The sequence below is a fragment of the Pseudonaja textilis genome, chromosome 13 (assembly GCF_049901715.1).
Source record: "Pseudonaja textilis isolate UNSWEBS1 chromosome 13, rPseTex1.2, whole genome shotgun sequence".
Lineage (NCBI taxonomy): Eukaryota > Metazoa > Chordata > Lepidosauria > Squamata > Elapidae > Pseudonaja > Pseudonaja textilis.
In genome coordinates this window covers 18,080,861-18,094,259 of record NC_142002.1, presented here as the reverse complement: position 1 = coordinate 18,094,259, position 13,399 = coordinate 18,080,861, and the positions used below count along the sequence as shown (strand labels likewise).

Below are 13,399 nucleotides of genomic sequence, written 5' to 3'. Positions count from 1 at the left end.
TGCCAGGAACACAGATAAGCAAAGTCAACACAAGATAAACTCACGTTTGTCCCCAGAAGATGCTGCACTCAGCATGCATTTCTTTTAAACTCTCTTCCCAGGTGTGCCTAATGAAGGGAATCAGGGCCCTTTCCTCCCCCGTAAGCCATGCAACCCACATTGCTCTTTTCTCTGTTCCTCTCTGCCTGCTTTAGGATGAAGAGGGAGTGGACCTGGGTCTTCCTCTGAACTCCCTTCCCCTTGTTCTACTTCTCCCCTGCTCTGCCCAGCCGGCCTTTGCCCTTCCCCAGTTTCCCCCGCAGCCAACGGAGCTGCACTCCCACTCCCTGTCAGCTGTTCACCTTCCTCCTCAAATATCCAAAAATTAACCGTCTACTTTTTTTAAAAAAAGGTTATAGTCCTTATTTTTTCTATCCACTTTGGTGCTATTGACCTATCTTTGACCACAGCTCGCCAAATTCTTAATCCACAAAGCTAACTTGAAAGAGGGAGGATGTTTGAGGAGGCCAGTTTAAAGAAGACCACCCCCTCCCCATGTTCCTATCGGAAATTCTTTGAGATTACCTCGATTTTGTACTGAAGAGTTGGAGATGAAAGGCAGGGGGTCATTGTCTAACAACAGCACACACAACGAAGAGAAGAGTATGCCAAAGACTGCAATGGCCAATCCTTTGTTCTGCGTGTCTTCCAAGAAATTCATAGGGCTGGGCAAAGCCGACAAACAGAGCGCCAGAGAGGAAGAATCAACAGAAGAAAACAAAACAAAAATTAGTTCTACAAATGGAATGACTCTGCTGGAAAGCTTTGAAGATAATACGCTCCAAAGTTGCAAGACAACACCCCCCCCCGGGGCCCCCCACCCCAAGACGAAGTGTTCCCCACCCAGCATGAACGAGTTAGTACCTCAATAGTCCAGGTACTCCGTTCCAAAAATCTGGATAGAGTTTCTTCCTTTTTACCAACAGCGAGAGAATCGCGAGCGTAACTAGCTGTAAGGCAAGATTCCTCGTGTTTACACACAGCTTGATTCCTTAAACAAATGAAGTTATTCTTCTGTTCTTAGGTATGAAAATGAAGATATAAGAAAAATGACAAAATATATTGCATTCCTAAGGTCCTCCATCCACTTAATGACCCAGATTTTTATTTTCTCTCTCATCTATCTATCATCTATCTATCTATCTATCTATCTATCTATCTATCTATCTATCTATCTATCTATCTATCCATCATCTCTCTATCTCTCTATCTCTCTATCTAAATATCAATCTATCTATCTATCTATCTATCTATCTATCTATCTATCTATCTATCTATCTATCTATCTATCTATCTATCTATCTATCTATCTATCTATCTATCTATCTATCTATCTATCTATCTATCTATCTATCTATCTATCTATCTATCTATCTATTATCTATCTACTATCTGTCTATCTATCTATCTATCTATCTCTCTATCTCTCTATTATCTATCTACTATCTATCTATCTATCTATCTTATCTATCTATCTATCTATTATCTATCTACTATCTATCTATCTATCTATCTATCTATCTATCTATCTATCTATCTATCTATCTATCTATCTATCTATTATCTATCTATCTATCTATCTATCTATCTATCTATTATCTATCTATCTATCTATCTATCTATCTATCTATCTATCTATCTATCTATCTATCTATCTATCTATCTATCTATCTATCTATCTATCTATCTATCTATCTATCTATCTATCATCTATCTAGTGAAGAGAAGGATCAGGGGAGACAGGATAGCAGTCTTCCAGTATTTGAGGGGCTGCCACAGAGAGGAAAAGGGGGTCAAGCTGTTTCTGCTATGTGAAGGCCAGACGAGGAACAATGGATGGAAACTGAACAAGCAGAGATTCAACCTAGAGATAAGGATAAATTTTCTGCCTGTGAGAGCAATGAACCCATGGAACATAAGTTGCCTTCGGAAGTTGTGGGAGCGTCATCCGTGAAAGTTTTCAAGAAGAGATTGGGCTGCCATTTTTCAGAAATGGTGTAGGATCTCCTGCTTGGGTGGGGTGGGGGGTTGGACTAGATGACCCTCAAGGTCCCTTCCAACTCAGTTAATCTGTAATCTAGCTATAAAATGTATGTGGCCATTCAACTAATGGTGAATCTAGCAGGGGAACCCCAACTAGAACAAAACCCCGTGAACTCCACTTGCCCGGGTGACAACAATCAAACCACTTGATGGGGCTCCATATCACCCCGGGATGCCCGAGGCCTGCTGGCAAAAACATCTTCAGGGTCTTTTGAAAGGAAGTCAAGATAGGGGTCAATCTTAACTCTGCAGGGATAATGTTTCATAGGGGGGGACCACCACGCTATTGCAAGACGTTTCATGACCCAACCAAGTAATATCATCAGTGCTAAAAGGGAGTGGTGTTTACGGAGAGGAGGAGGAGGAGGAGAAGAAGAAGGAGGAGAAGGAGAAGAGAAGGAAGGGAGGAGGAGCTTGGTGGTTTTCTTGAAGACGTTTCATTACCCAACTAGGGAACATCCTCAGTAATGGAAGAGAGTGGGGTTTGTGGAGAGGAGGAGGGGGAGGAGGAGGAGAAGGAGAAGAGAAGGAAAGGAGGAGGACTGTGGGGTCCTTGGTGCTCTCTAAGCTTGGTGGCTTTCTTTCAGACATTTCATTACCCAACTAGGGAACATCCTCAGTAATAGAAGAGAGTGGGGTTTGTGGAGAGGAGGAGGAGGAGGAGGAGGAGGAGGAGGGGTCCTTGAGTGTTCTCTGAGCTTTGGTTGTTTTCTTGCAGACATTTCCTTACCATACTAGGTAACATCATCACCGCATAAATATATACAACACTAAGTAAAATGGTTACGATGGATGTTAATATAGCTGGGAAATGGGGCCCCTTAACACTCAGGATGATGTTACCTAGTTTGGCAATGAAACGTTTATCTGCAAGGAAGCAATCGAGCTCAGAGAGCACGAAAGACCTTACAAAACCCACCATCACCCAAATCTGATTTTCTCCCTGGTTACTCAGTCCTTTGCTCTCCCGTAACTTCTCATCTTGATTTGAAGTTTCCTTTCACGGATTTGGTTCCATTTCAATGACACATCCTTCCGCAAACCCCCCAAGTGGCGAAGAGCATTTTGAAATATAAGATGGTTTTATGCTCAGCCGTAGTTTTGACTGGGCCATCTGCCACGCTGCACGGAGGGATTTTTGCAGTTGTGTAAAACACAGTCCTAAACTTTCTCAAAACTGTAAGCCGTATCTGTCCACACTCCCTTTCCAGCAGCTGAACATGTCAGCAGCTGCCAACTAGGGATATTAAAAGGAGGTGGGGGTAACCCCACAATTTCACTAGGCAGAAAACATTGGCATCGATTCTTTTCAGCTGCTCACGGCGGGGAGATAGTTGTTATGGCGACACAAACAAAGACAGCCAAAGAAACCTTGAATAGCCAAAGTTGGAGGGAAGAAATGCTAAAGCGTTAACTCTTGCACGATCTGGGCTCGGTCCCACTTCGCAGGGCTGTTGTGAGGATAAAAAGCAAGAAGGGGAGGGGGTGATGGTAGCAGTCGAAAGAGTCCAAGATGTGTTAGCCAGCCAGCCAGCCAGAAAAATGGAATAAAAGTGGACTGTCACAACAGCTAACCTTGGCTTATGTTAGAAAAGATGAAATCAGTTAAGACCTGGTGTATATTTGGGTGATAAGCAAGGAGCTCACTTTGAAAAAGGTCTCCTTTCTTCCCTCTCCCTCCATCTTCCTTCCCTTCCCTTCCCTCCCCTCCCCTCCCCCTCCCCTCTCCTCTCCTTTCCTTTCCTTTCCTTTCCTTTCTCCTTTTCTTTTTCTTCCTTCCTTCCTTCTCTCTCTATCTTTCCTCCTTTCCTTTTCCTTCCTTCTTCCCTTCTCCTTGCATCTTTCCTTTCCTTTCCTTTCCTTCCATCTTCCCTTCCCTTCCTCCCTTCTCCCTCCATCTTTCTTCCTTTCCTTTCCTTTCCTTTCCTTTCCTCCCTCCCTCCCTCCCTTCTCCCTCCCTCCATCTTTTTTCCTTCCCTTCCCTTCCCTTCTTTCTGAATGTGGTTTCTTATTATGATTAATACTTTCTTTAGGCTCGCTGAAGTGAGTAAAGCACCAGTGGGGTGTAATTTACGTTCTTGGCTAAATAATCAAGTTAGATATTTGCAGCTACACTATAGTATCAAATGAACAGCCTCTTTCAGTGTTTCTCTACCTTGGCAGCTTGCAGAAGTGTGGATTTCCACTTCCAGAATTCCCCATGACTGGCTGGGGAATTCTGGGAGTTGAAGTCCACACCTCTTCAAGATACCAAGGTTGAGAAATGCTGGCCTATTTCATGGATCGGTAGATCACCAATTCCAATCAGCTTCACAAATGTTGTGTAAAGTATTTTGAATACTGCTCCTCTCTCTATAACTCCTGTTGTCCTCTTACCTCTTTGAGAAGTGGCCCACAGAGGCTAAAGCCTCATTTGCAAACTTGTTTTTTTTAAAAAAAAAATACTTACAGAAATCGGAGCCATGCAGCAGTGATAGAGATCAAAGGGGACAGTCAGTTGGCAATCGGGGATAATGTTGGGAGCCATGCTGCAAGAAAGCATCAAAACCATTTAAAAGCACACCTGGCTCAGAAAACAACATATTAAGAGCTGTCAAATCTAAACCAATATCCTCCGGCCAAGAAAAAAATTCTGCATTTGACAACAATGCCTTAGGACGAAAAAACAAACAAATCGCGTTTATCTTCTTTCATTCTATCCAAATGTTTTTCTTTTCCAGAGGTTTTTTTATCTCTCTCCAATTCCTCACTAAAACCAACTCACTTAAAACAGCAGCTTTAAAGTAGATGTTAGACGCCTCACATTCATGGAAAGCACAGACAATTAAAAGGAATGATTTTAGCAACCAAAAACAACCCCAAAGCCCATAAGCCAAAAAGCTTGACTGGGAACAGAGATTAAGAGCTCTAATATGTGTCATGTGGTTACGAAGATGGAGTAGCATGGAAATGTAACTGAAGCTGCTTATTCAAATGAATGCAAACAAGCAACAGATTTTTCTAACACAGGACTGCTTTTGTGGCACTGTGGTAATGTGAGAGGAAGTGTGGGTTTGAAATGTCTTTTTTTTTCCTTTTAAAATCCAGCAAAAAAAAATTACGTTCCAGAGAACACAGGTTGTTAGATTAGCGGCCTGGTGAGAACAGCCCTTTGTGTGACTTTTCAACAAGAGTCGAAAGCTTGTGAGTTGACCAAGCTTGAATCTGGATAAAGTTACAGCCTTTGAAGGAAGTTTTCTGAATTTAAAAGATCGTCTCTCTCTTGCTAGACCGACTTTCTGTACAATCAGGGTGGGGTGAGGTGGAAAAGTTGCCCTGCAGCTAGTTTCCTCTCAGAATATATTCAGACGAGTGGTGGGATTCATCCGGTTCACACCGGTTTGTCAGAACCGGCTGTTAACTTTCTGAGCAATTTGGTGAACTGGTTGTTGGAAGAAATCATTAGGGCAAAGAACCTTCGGTTAAAGTTTTGAATCCCACCACTGATTCTCCCACTGGGGAGATTTTTCTCAAGTATTTTAGAGATCCTTCAAAGGGGAAATATCTAAGAGTGGTAGGAGTTGACAAGGAACTCTGGTGCACCAGCGTGTGCAATCATGTTAGTGTCTTCTGAAGGATATTTTTGGAGGCAAGGTCACAAAAGCTCAAAGTGTAGGATCCGTCAACCATTCAGAAGGATCGTACAGGTAATCCTCAACTTTTGACCATAATGGACCCCAGAATTTCTGTTGCTAAGCGAGAGATATCTGTTAAGTGAGGTTTGTCTCATTTTATGACCCTTCTTGCCACCGTTGTTAAGTGAAGGCTTTTAAAATTCTCTCTGGCCCGAAAGGATCCAAGGGCTGGACTGAATGAGAAGAATCAAAGCCAGGACCTGAAGTTCCTTCACCCAGAACTTTCTTCCTACAGTTCAGTGGTTTGACGCAGGAGCGAGGCAAGTTACACATGAAAGAATCCTGGCATTTGTGTACAATCTGGAGAGGCCCATGGGATGATGAATGGAACATGGGGTGGGGAGAAGGTGTCACATGTGACCATGTGAGGATCATTGCAAATGCAGTTCAGAATGTTGGCAACAGCCAAAAATAATGACCAGTGCATTGAACACACTGAGGGATGGCATTGGGTTCTACTGCGCAACTTATATATCAGGATGGAATGAGATGGATGGGATTGTCCAACCATTGACTGGAAGTCAAGACAAGAAACAACAGATTTAAATGATGAGGAAGAAGGTTGGGTTGGACACCAGGAAAAATTCTTAACAGAGTCATTCAATGACAGAACTAATAGCCTTGAGATATTGTGAGAATTTAAACCAGGGGTCTTCAAACTTGACCACTTTAAGACTTGTGGACTTCAACTCCCAGAATTCCTCCTCCAGTCATGTTAGTTCAGGAATTCTGGGAGTTGAAGTCCACAAGTCTTAAACTTGCCAAGTTTGAAGACCCTTGATTTAAACAGAGGTAGAATAGTAATCTACTGGGAGTGTTCTAAGAATGGATTTCTGTAAAAGGTGTTGGGTTACATCAATATTTCTCAACGTTGCAGCAATGTTGAGCTCTGGGGACTTCAATCCCCAGAATTCTCCTGGGGATTGGCTGGAGAATTCTGGGGACTGAAGTCCACTGATCTCAATATCGAAGTTGAGAAACATCAGAGTAGCTGATCCTCAGAATAACTCCCGACATTTGCATTCTAGAATTCTGTGATAAATGTACTAATAGCAGTGGAGGCAAACCAACAAAAAAACAGGAAAGCATCAAAGCTTCTTCTGTGTTTTGCACCCCTCTGAGTCGAAGCTGGGAAAGCAAAGAATGTTTCAATTCAGTCTTGGCTGCTTATGTGCCATTAATCCTACTTCGGGGCAGAATTAGTGAGTTATGTTAGAAATGAGGATATTTAATGAGGATATTTAATCCAAGGGCTAACTGCTGAACTAATTATGGATAGAGTCAAGTCCCACTCTCCCCCCATCGTAAATGTATGGATTTCTTTGAAAAGCTCACACACAGGATTAATCACGAAATATCTGTAGCTTGATTTCCATAAATACGTGATATATTTTCCTAATCGGTTGGAGGTTAATATTCCTAAGCCCAGAATGATTTTTTAAAAGAATATTTGGGACATTCACAAATACTTTGCTGAGAGGAAGTTTTAGCAACAACCTTAAGTTCCAGATAGTTAAAGCGATGCAAGGATGAAACCTAAGAAATAAGTAGCATTTATACTCACTCGTTGGCGTTTCCTATTGGTTCATATATGTACCAATTATCTTCATCAGCCAAGTTGCCAGTGAGGTCCAGTTCATCTCTTAGTAGCTCTTGGGAAGACATCTCTCTCTCTCTTTTCTTTAATTTCTCAGGCAATCAAATCTAAAGAATATCTTTAAAAAGAAAACAAGATCTTTTTTGAGCTAGAGATCCAAATCCTTCACAAAATTTGTCCTGTAGCTGATATACTTTGGTGGTCAATTTTTTTTAAAAAAACCTGACCAGCTTCTTAGATCTTTCATACAAGCAACTCTGTTTCCTTCTGTCATTTAAGCTGCTTTCCATGCTTCTATTTTTTTTTTTTAAATCCCACAGAAGTTTATCCAAAGTGACTTCATCCTGTTTCAGCATTTCAGGAGAACAAAGGAGGAACCGAGGTTGGAGGTTAACAAGAAAAGAAAAGGGGAAAAAAAATACTTCAAACCACACTCTACCCAAACCAAACTAAGAATCATCAGTTATGAAAAGCCCACGACAAGATTAAAGAAAGTAAAGAGTTGTTTAACTTGATTTCTCTCCAAGAACTCAGCCTAAGGAAATGAAAAGCATTTGGAAAATGGTTTTTGCTCCTTTACACCTATTTGAATGGATGCTCTCTCTCTCTCTCTCTCTCTCTTTTTCTTTTTGCAAAAAAATCCAAGGGAAATATGACTTAGAAATTGTGGAAAGGGAACTTCACGAGGACAGTGGTGTCACCCAAGCAGGAAAAGCCCAAAGGGAACATCAGGCCAGCCATAAAACAAACTTGCATAGGAAAAGGAATCGAATAAAAGGTATTAAAGAAGCCCCTTAGACAAAAGCCCAAATAATTAAGAAAACTAGGGAAACAAGAAAAGAAAACATGCCAAATCAGCAAAACAAACAGACGAAAGACACAAAATATATTAGGAGACAGACAGGAGATTGCCACAAAACAAATATAAGAAAACATTAGGACGAAACTGATAATCCAATCAAACCACCCCGCGGAGTTTACCCTCCGGCAGAAATGAAGACAACCCCTGACAGGATTTAAAACATTAAGAAATACAAACACAAGCACTCACACACAAAAGGAGAAAAAAAGTATAAAAATCAGGGGCTTATCATACAACGCTAACTAGCCCCAGGAACGCAGACTTCTTGCTATCTCTAGCCTTCCTGAAAAATAAAAAATATCCAGCTTTCAAGCTGTTGTCTGTATCCTTGCACCAGAGCTCTCCCAGCAGGAAAATCGAATCCTCAGAAGAAAGGCATTTTCCAGGCCTTTCAACAATTGGTGACCATGAAGGTTTTCCAGCCAACCCTGCCACTAGACCGGGCCCGCGGATCCAAACCCAGCCGGCATGGACCTTCTTTGTCCAGGGACAACAGCCACGGACCCAGCCCGGAAGGAATAAGGGTAGTAAAGGGAGTCCTTGGGCTTTTCTGCTCAACAGCTGCAGGTGAGCACCACTTCAAATTTATAATCTTACTAGGGAGGGGAGTGCAAGCATAAGTGTACCAGGTGTGTGATTGTGGGTTTGTGGGTTTTCTCTGCAGAAACAGAGGGACCTCACCTCCTCCATGATTGCCAGCCGCACCCCAGCCAGCTGCTAGCTCCAACAAGCCATGACCAGCTGGATTTGGGAACGCGAGGGGTGATCACGGAGTGTGAGACCTTCTGAAAGACGTAAGAAAAACCGAGTGGGCTGAGAAAGGAACTGGTGTTGGGAAACAAATAGGAAGCAGAAAAAATAGTCCCAGTGCATCCCACAAGCAAAGCCCTGTGCAGTTAGAAGGGGCCCGTACCGGCTGCTGGCAAACAAAATTGGAAATAGTTTGCCTTACAAAGCAGAGCAGGTCCTTCCAGATCCCTACCTTTAAGGGAGATCTGAAAACTGACGGCGGAGTGTGAGGAGGGGCCCATACCGGTGCTGCTAGGGGGCAGACGGTCCTCCAAGATCCCCATTTTTTAGGGGGGTCTTCAAACTGACGGCGGAGTTTCCCTAAGAGAAAGGGCCCATACTCCATGTGTAAAACTGACAGCGGTAGCCCGGCTAAACCAAAGTAATCCCCACATCAGGTAGAGAATATGGGAAGTTGTAGCTCGAGGGCAATGGAAGAGACCCCCTTGGATAAATTACTTGAGGCTTGGGACAAAAGGCAAGTGCCTGTCCTAACTGGAATGAATAAAAAGGAAGCGAAAAGAATTTGCAAAAAGTGGGCTTTATTGCGAGATGACACGGGTAGACAAATTTGGCCTGATAGCGGTACTTTAGATTATAAAACCCTGAAAGCACTTAGAACATGCATTAAGCCCAGCCAAATACCCTATTGGTACTGCTGGGCTGAGATGGCTAGGACCAAAGACCTGACCGAGAAAATAATAATAATAATAATAATGAAGAAGAAGCCTGAAACCCATTTCAGGGAAGGGAATACTGAGGCACGGATTATGGCTCCCCTTTTAAGCAAGCCAGTGCCAGGCAGAAATAGGGGACAACTAGAATATGTTTTTACCCACACCCCCTTCTCTGCCTCTGACCTAGTCATCTGGAAAAAGGATACCCCAGCATTCAGGGCTGATCCTCAAACAGTTATTAAAACCCTGAAATCTATCATAGACAGCCATAATCCATCCTGGGGTAACATGACTCAGCTGTTACAAGTCTTTCTAACGAAAGATGAACTATTAAAACTGTTTGAAAAAAAAACAAAAACAGACCAAATAGCCAAACCACCAACTATCCCTGGTCAGGCAGCCCCAGCCCGCATCGCATGGCCAGTACATCGCCCTGACTGGGACTATAATGATACCAATCAATGGGACGAATACACTAGAGCAAAAGATAATTTATTAGAAGCTCTAGAGGAAATAAGAAAAAAATACTTTTAAACTAGTCTGAATTTAAAAAAAAAACAACACAAAGGGAAAAGGAAAACCCTGATGCCTTTTGGGTCCACCTGTCAGAAGCAGCTACTGCATATGCCCACCTAGACCTTAGCTGCCTGAAGGACCAAAGGATTTTAGCTTCAGCCTTCGTGGATCAGTCCACCTTAGATATTAAAGAACATTTCCACCGCTTCGTCTCTAACTGGCCAACCTTAGACATAGCAGAGTTGCGCAGGATTGCTAACTTTGTCTATGATCAAAGAGACAAGCTGAAAGAGGAGGAGAAAGATAGAAAGAGATGAATAGAAAGACAGGAAGACTTAAAAATATTTGCTATAATGAAACATGATGCCAGACAAACGCCAGGTAAAACCCCCTATAATTCAAAGAAATGCTGGCATTGCGATAAAGCAGGATGGACGCAAGGCAAATGTCAGCATTGTTATAGGTGCAGACAGGAAGGTCATTTCAGCAGGCAATGTAGGCAACACCCCTCCTGCAACCGGTATCACCCACCACCGAGGAACATGAGGCCAGCCAATAATCCAGTCCATTACACTGAGCAACAAAGTTTCAGTCACCAGGCACCACCCAGCGCTCCCTTTCCTCCAATAAATAATAACAATAGACATCAATGGGAGCAAAGAAGAGAACATGATTTACCCCTTTCTTGACCAGAGCATGACAATGAAAGCACTGAATTCATGGCCACCTTTAATGGACTACCTATCCCCCTAAAAAACGGCCCAGAAGGGGAACCCATTGTCACCATTCTTATGGGAGGAAAGAAATACAATTGCTTAGTTGATACTGGAGCCACCTCCTCATTTCTGAACCACCATATAAAGCTTCAGTGGCTGAAGGGGCTCGGGATAGCATAATGGGAGTGGGGGGAGGAATAATCCCTGTAGAATTTACCCACAACGTACCAGTAGAACTAGGACCTTTCACAGTAGACCATGCATTTACTATTTGCCCCCAGTCCCCACTGTCTCTACTAGGAAGGGATCTCCTATGTAAAATGGGAGCTACCATAACATGTGGCAAACAGGGGCTGCAATTGGAAATCCCAGGAAAAGGCACACACAAGACAATCATGCTGATAACCAGCAACACAGGGCTTCATGAAGATTTAAAAAGCCTGCCACCCTCCTTATGGGGCTGGGATGCATCCGAAATGGGACTACTTAAAGGAGCCATGGAGAGAGCAAACAAAGAGGTGAAGACCCTACTGGGCAAACTCTGTCAGGAGACACACCTCTCTTGGTCACAAAGTGCTCCCAATTGCCCTCTTTATATCAGAACCAGACCAAGACAAGATATAGGTATTTCCCGCTTTGAGATCCTTTTTGGTCACCCCCCCCCTACACATACCCTACAAAGCCTAGATCCTCATTCCCTTTGGTTAGATAGGGGGATAGAGTTTTCTATTCTTATCTTACAGCCCTGCAAAAGAGACTACAGACCCTCTGGACCCAGAGTGCGCTGACACAGACCTTACCCCTGGAAGAAGCCCTGCATCCATATGAGCCAGGAGATTGGGTGTGGATCAAGTTCTTCACCAGAACCTCCCCTCTACAACCTAGGTGGAAAGGACCCTACCAAATTTTACTGACTACACACACCGCCATAAAGGTTGCAGAACGAGACTCTTGGCTACATTGGACACATGCAAAGCCAGCAGTCATAGACCATAGCCAAACTCCACCACAATCAATCCCACCCATCAAACTCAAGAAAGATCAATGGACGCTTGCAGCATTCTTCAACACCGTTGAACCACACCACTGTGAGGAACCAAGTGCAAACGTTGCATTACACAAAACTGGACTCCCAGGTGCTGAGTTATAAACTTTTTTTTCCTCTCACCTTCTCCATTTTTTTCTCTTTTTTTACCTTTTTTCATCGTATTTTTTTTTTAACAAAAAGGACTTTAACCATACCTTTCTCATATTTTTTGATACTTGACCTTTTACATTTTTTTACATTGCTTTCAACAAAATAAAGCTTGATTTTCTCCAACCAATGGTTTGGTGTTTTGCTTCACACCCCTCTTTCTTGATACTTTCAAAAGCACCATTGTTTGATTTGAGAACCTGTGTAGCAAAATATTCAAAACTTATTCCTTTGGGCTTAAGAAAACCCCGGTACGCACCCAATATTTAGCTATAAAATTAATAGGCTGATCATCTGGCTACTCCTATTTCACAGGGGTTTTAGTCATAGAATACAGGAGAAGGTTGTAGAAAATTTCTTGAGCTCTTTGCAGAAGAGGTGAGGTGTTAATGTATGGAATACACAAAACTGGCTTTTCATATGCTAAGCAACTTTGCCCCAAGCTTAGCTGGTTGAATAAATTGCAATTAAATGACAATGCGGCACCAACTAAATATAAACCACATTATGACTTAATCTAAAGAATGAAACCAGTCAAAATCCCAGCTTGATGTGAAAATCATACAGACAAAATTGATTCCAATGCAGAAGGATATTCCTGGTTAATAGTAAGACTATGGAATCCTTGGTGTGCTCACAGCTTGGTTGTTTCCTTGCAGACGTTTCACCACCCAACTAGCTAAGATCATCCGTGCTAGAAGGCGATGGAGTTTGCTCTCTGTATATATACAGTGGCTTTCCCTAGTAGCTGATTAAAACACCTCTGGAAACTTGCGTCGTAAAACCTTGGTGATTTCCAAGTATATGGACCTCAGCTCCCAAAATTCCACAGCCAGCATACCCATTGCTGAGAATTCTGCTAGTTGAAGTCCACCACCATTTGAAAGCATTGCCCTACTTGGTTGTAACTGTGGTTTGTCGGACAAGCCATCAATGGGCTGGTTTACCCCAGTGGCTGTTTGAGCCCAAAGGAAAGAAGCTGGATGATGTAGGGATAAGCTTCTGGGGGGGTTCTCAGGCCCAGGATGGTCCATTTTGGATGCAGGTAAGTACAGGGTGCGCATGGAGCAGAGGTGGTATTCAGCCGGTTTTGACCAGTTCTGAAGAACTGGTCGTGAAATTTTTGAGTAGCCCAGAGAACTGGCAAATCCCATCTTTGACTGGCCCTGCCCCCATCTCTTCTCCGCCTCCCAGCTGATTGGCTGGGTCTTCTTTGGTTGCCCTGCACAGGAGAACGGAGCTGGAAAGCAGGTTAGTGGGTTGGAGAAGGAATGTGGATTTTGCAGTAACC

The 13,399-nt window shown here is 43.0% G+C and overlaps 1 protein-coding gene across 2 annotated transcripts in view; it reads right to left on the bottom strand.

Moving 5' to 3' along the window:
* The window catches only part of STRA6 (signaling receptor and transporter of retinol STRA6), a 36,462-nt gene that overhangs the window by 15,503 nt on the left and 7,560 nt on the right, over window positions 1-13,399 (bottom strand). For both annotated transcript variants that reach the window (XM_026709792.2, XM_087941567.1), the window contains exons 2-5: window positions 7,321-7,471; window positions 4,532-4,610; window positions 904-989; window positions 565-704 (exon numbers count right to left, since the gene is read on the bottom strand). In XM_026709792.2, coding sequence (XP_026565577.2) covers window positions 565-704; window positions 904-989; window positions 4,532-4,610; window positions 7,321-7,421 — 406 coding nt within the window. In that variant the 5' untranslated portion in view covers window positions 7,422-7,471. The remainder of the gene's footprint in view (window positions 1-564; window positions 705-903; window positions 990-4,531; window positions 4,611-7,320; window positions 7,472-13,399) is intronic.